Genomic DNA, 5,186 nt, shown 5'->3' on the forward strand with positions numbered 1-5,186 from the left:
TGTTGGCTTCCATCTTTGAGTTGAATAAGTATCTTACCAATGCCCTTCACCTTTACCTTGGAAGCATCTCCATGAAAATTTCTTTGTGCCCCGACATATGGTTACTTGCACCGGAGTCCAAGTACCACATATTTTGATTGATAGCATCTCCTCCTTTTCGTGCTAGTAGAAGCACATCATCTCCATCATCTTTCTTTTTGACATAATTGGCTTTCTCATAAACTTGACTAGATTGATTAGAGTAGCACTCAAAAGAATAATGCCCAAACTTGTTACAATTGTAACATTGAACTTGACCCTTGTCATACCTTCGACCTCTACCTCTTTGTCCTCTTCCTCCACGATTTTGGTTGCCTTCCTCAATATTGTTGTGGTCACCACGGCCTCTACCACGACCATAAGATCCACCTCAACCTCTACCATGACCACGTCCTCGGCCATGACCACGACCTCTTTGGCTACTTTCGCCTCTTGACTCCTTTTTGTTATTGATAGAGAGCTTGCCTTGTAGAACTTGCTCCAATGGCTCTTGTCTTCTCTTTAATATTCTTTGCTCATGGGCTTGAAGTAAACCCATAAGCTCATCCACCGTCATAGTATCCAAGTCTTTGGACTCTTCAATGGCCGCCACAACATAATCAAATTTGTGGTCCAAGGATCGTAGGATTTTTTCCACGACCCGATTATCATCAAGTGTCTCGCCGTTCCTTCTCAATTGGTTCACAACGGTCAACACCATTGTGAAATAGTCCGACACAACTTCGGACTCCTTCATTTGCAAAGCTTCAAACTCGCCTCTCAAGCTTTGGAGGCGAACCTTCTTCACCTTTTCTACACCTTTGCAAGAATTTTGTAAAATCTTCCATGCTTGCTTGGAATTGGTAGCACTTGCAACCTTCTCAAAAGCGGCCTCATCTAGGCTTTGGTAGATGAAGTAGAGAGCCTTCTTGTCTTTCTTCAAAGTCTCTCGTTGTTGCGCCATAAGAATATCTCTATCTTCGGCTTCTACATAGCCTCTTTCGACTATGTCCCAAATATCTTGAGATTCAAACAACGCCTTCATTTAGATGCTCCAATTCTCATAGTTAGTATTGGTAAGACGAGGAATGGGAAGCACTCCGGTAGCCATGATCTAGCTCTGATACCACTTTGAAGAGGTGGATGGAGGAGAAGAATATTGTAGTATTTTTCACTAAGTAAGAGGACTTTCCTCTATATTTGAATTTCTTCAACTTTCTTTATTACAAAATGACTCAAGTAACAACCCTTTATAAAGAGGATTTTACAACCCTTTAAGTAACCTTTATATAAAATACTAAGAGTCATATTTAAAAATGACACTTCGGTTTTACTCATGAAGAGGAATTCTAAGTAAATTTCATAGGTAAGATAAAATGTCTTTTTTGGAAACACAAATGTCTCAAATAACATCTCTTGGTTCAATGCACAATTAAGTTTATTTATTTCCAACAATATCTATGGAGCTTCACGAGGTTGCTGATAAGGCCAGGCTCACCTTGCCCTCACAAGCTGATTGCCAAGTTATACACCCAGGACAGGTTTGAGAGGCCATCAGATTCAGCTAATTCAAAAGGTTGCATGTCAAAGTCTATAAGCTATTGTTGCTGTATTTTGAGAACAGCCATGATCAATTTTCCAGACGTGTACTTCATCAATGGCATATACAGAGGGAACAACCGATGTCAAAGTCTATAATTTTTGCAGAGATCCTCTCTCAGGGATGTTGTTCTTCGAAAATGTTCTCACATAAGTTATACAATCCTAGTACATGGTGCATGTTATACTATGCAGGGTGAAGTAGAACTTCTTGATCAAACTTGGTCTCCCATAGAAACACATTTAGTCCAAACACCTACTTTGATATTTTAACTTGATTACAGAATGAGGACTAAGTCCCGCCCTCACTCTAATTTCAGCCAGGACTTCTCATATACTAATCCTGCATTAAAAAAAAAAAAAAAAATCACATTTGATTACAAATATGATTAGCAATGGATGGATAACAATATATTCTTTGACATAATAATCCACCTCCATAGTGCATGCGGTGGAGGCTATATTTTGTCTTCAGCATCTAAGACTCTACAAGTACAATCACTATAGTAACCTTTCTTTTTTATTTAAGCAAAATACAAAAACTGTTCACCGTATTTCATTGAAAATGAAATAAAATATAACATAGGCATACTGTTGAAACTGATCATGTTCTATTAGCTCATCTCATATGCCCCTTGCTTATTGGGTTAATGCCTTTAATATAGTAGTTTATCTCATCAATCGTGTGACTCCGTGTAACCTTGGATCAAAATCTCCATGCAAATTACTCTTCATTGCACTCCAAACGACGCCTCCCCTTGTATTAGTGCTTATTACTCTTCCTTCGCTTATGCCATACACCAATCACAAGTTGGAGGTGCCGGTCTCGCCTGTGTGTATTGGGTGTGGTTTGAATCATAAAGGCTATTGCTGCCTTGATCCTACTACTTTATCTTTCATGGCATGTTATCTTTCATAGCACCTATGATGCATGTAAAGTTTGAGATGAACGCTTGGAACTTAAAATAGTGGAGGAGATGCATCCCTAGTGGAGCATCAAAATTGCATCAAATATGTTATAAAATAGTTTGAGAAACAAAAGGAAGTCATAAGCATTTTTTTGAGTCCCCAATATGAATGCAGTTCCAACACAAACACATCAATTGAAAGAATCACAACATGCTAGATCTTAATTTGACCACTCATTATTGCCCCATCACCTATAAGAATATACTTTGGAATCAAACGTGGACCAAGTGGTCCAACAAAGGTCACCACAGTACCTAGAAACCCCACAGAAAAATAGAAACTCTAGATTCAGTGCAAAGCAACTTAGCATAACAACCCACCATGTTAGTGCAAATCGAAATGGATGGTTTGCTTCTAACCATCGACGATGACCCATATAACAAAACTTTCCTTCATGTTTTAACCAATACGAATGGGTTGAATCTCCACAAGAAGGACATGCAATACGCCCCTTAGTGCTCCAACCAAATAAATTAGCATATGCAGGAAAATCATTAATAGTTCAAATAAAAGCGGCACGCAATTTGAATCTTTGGCCAGTGAAAGCATCAAATGCATCAATATCCTCCCGTAATTGTTTCAATTCCTCTATTAAAGGCTGCAGAAAAACATCAATATCATTACCTGGGCCCTTGTCATCTAGAATAACCATTGACAGAATTAGTGAAGACTGTTTTATACACATTCACGGTGGCAAATTATATGGAATCAAAACAACCAGTCAAGTGCTGTATGTAGAACTCGTCGTTCAAAATAGATTAAACCCATCAGTAGCTAAATCTAGCTTAACACTGCGAACATCAGAAGCAAATTCGGGATGCCTATCATCAAATGCATTCCATGCGAGACTATTTGTTGCCCAAGGTGACAAGCCAAGAGGGGGGGGTGAATTGGTTTCTTTTAAATTTAAACTATCTTACTCAAGTCAAATGGATGGTTAGTAAGCTAAACCAAATCACAACACAAACAATACAAAGTATAGTGGTTCGGTGCTCTCCTTAGCACCTACGTCCACTCCCCAAGCGACCCCTTGGAAATTCACTATAATCTCGCGGATTACAGTTGGATTGTTTTCCGGGCTCACAATCCAAAAACCTTTGTTGGTTTTACGGGCTCACCAACGAACCTTTACACTTTGGTTTTCCGGGTTCACCAAAAACCTTTGTTGGTTTTACGGGCTCACCAACGAACTTTTACATTTTGGTTTTCCGGGTTCACCAAAAATCTTTGTTGGTTTTACGGGCTCACCAACCAACCTTTACAAGTTGTTTAACAAATAAAGAAAGAAGATTTAAACTCCTAAATGAGCAAATGAAACAATATAAACTACAAAGAAGAGTATATAAAATATTTATCGCTTTGAAGTGGCTTCTCTCTTCTTTGTCAAGGATGCTTCACTCTACAAGGGAGGATGGAGCTCTTGATGACTCTTTGAATCTGCTCAACCCCTTTCTTTGATTCTTGAATGAAGCACTTGGATGAAGAAGATTAGGGCACTTTTGTTTTCTTGTGTACTCTTTGATATTCCTTTCAAAAGTTGTTCTATCTGATGAATAGTGCCACTTTAAATAGTCTCCTACATCCATTGGACAAGCCCCAATGGTTAGAATTCAAAAACTAGCCGTTACTGACTTTGGGAAGGACAAAAAGTACATCTGCAGAACTAGCCGTTATGCTTCAGCCCGTGTTTGGGTCGGCTCAACCTGTCCTTGGGTCGACCCAACTTTCACTTGGGTCGACTCAAACATTCCTTGGGTCGACTCTCTCAGAAAACACAGAAACTTGAAATTCAGCCTTCCTTCCCTTGGGTCGACCCAACCATTCTTTGGGTCGACTCAAAGTTCACTTGGGTCGACTCAACTTCTTCTTGGGTCGACCCTCTCAGTAATTCCAGAGAACCATTTTCTGTCTTCTTTTCTGTCTTGCCTTTGGGTCGACCCTCTCAGGGTTTGGGTCGACTCAAGCTTGGGTCGACTCAACTACTTCTTGGGTCGACCCTCTCAGTGAATCCAGAGAACCATTGTTCTGTCTTGTTTTGAGGATCTTGATGTTTGGGTCGACTCATGCTTTCCTTGGGTCGACCCAACTCACTGTTCATCTGTGCCATTTTTGCAGAAGTGTGCCAAATGATTTCTTGATGTGCCGGGGTCGACCCAATCACCCTTTGGGTCGACTCAATCCACACTTTGCTGCATCTCAAGGTTAGATTCATTCAAATAAACAATGAAATGTATCTATATCAATTTATACAAATATCCTGAGAGTAATAGTCTTATAAATGAAGTATCAATTTAATTTATAACATACTCTAGATAATTACTTGTTAATCATCAAAATAACACTATCATCCTCAATCTCCCCCTTTTTGATGATTACAAAATAAAGAGTATGAGCCTATTGATACTTGTCTTTAAGATCAGTTTTTGAAAGGGCTTAACTTGCTGAATTTCAGCTTTTCATATATAAGAGTGAAATCTCCCCCTATTTCATTTAAATGTTGCCAATTTGACTTTTTGAATTACTCCCCCTTTCATTTATAATTCATTAACGATGAAACTTCAAAAATTTGAGATAAAATATGAGTTTCAGGTTATGTATCG

At 39.0% G+C, this 5,186-nt stretch overlaps 1 protein-coding gene across 1 annotated transcript; it reads right to left on the reverse strand.

Moving 5' to 3' along the window:
- Positions 1–409: 409 nt before the first annotated feature.
- On the reverse strand, positions 410–1,063 carry LOC120108764. The gene has a single exon (XM_039122470.1). It carries the CDS (start codon positions 1,061–1,063, stop codon positions 410–412), a length of 654 nt encoding a protein of 217 aa, XP_038978398.1.
- Positions 1,064–5,186: the final 4,123 nt, after the last annotated feature.

The sequence above is a fragment of the Phoenix dactylifera genome, unplaced genomic scaffold (assembly GCF_009389715.1).
Source record: "Phoenix dactylifera cultivar Barhee BC4 unplaced genomic scaffold, palm_55x_up_171113_PBpolish2nd_filt_p 001537F, whole genome shotgun sequence".
Lineage (NCBI taxonomy): Eukaryota > Viridiplantae > Streptophyta > Magnoliopsida > Arecales > Arecaceae > Phoenix > Phoenix dactylifera.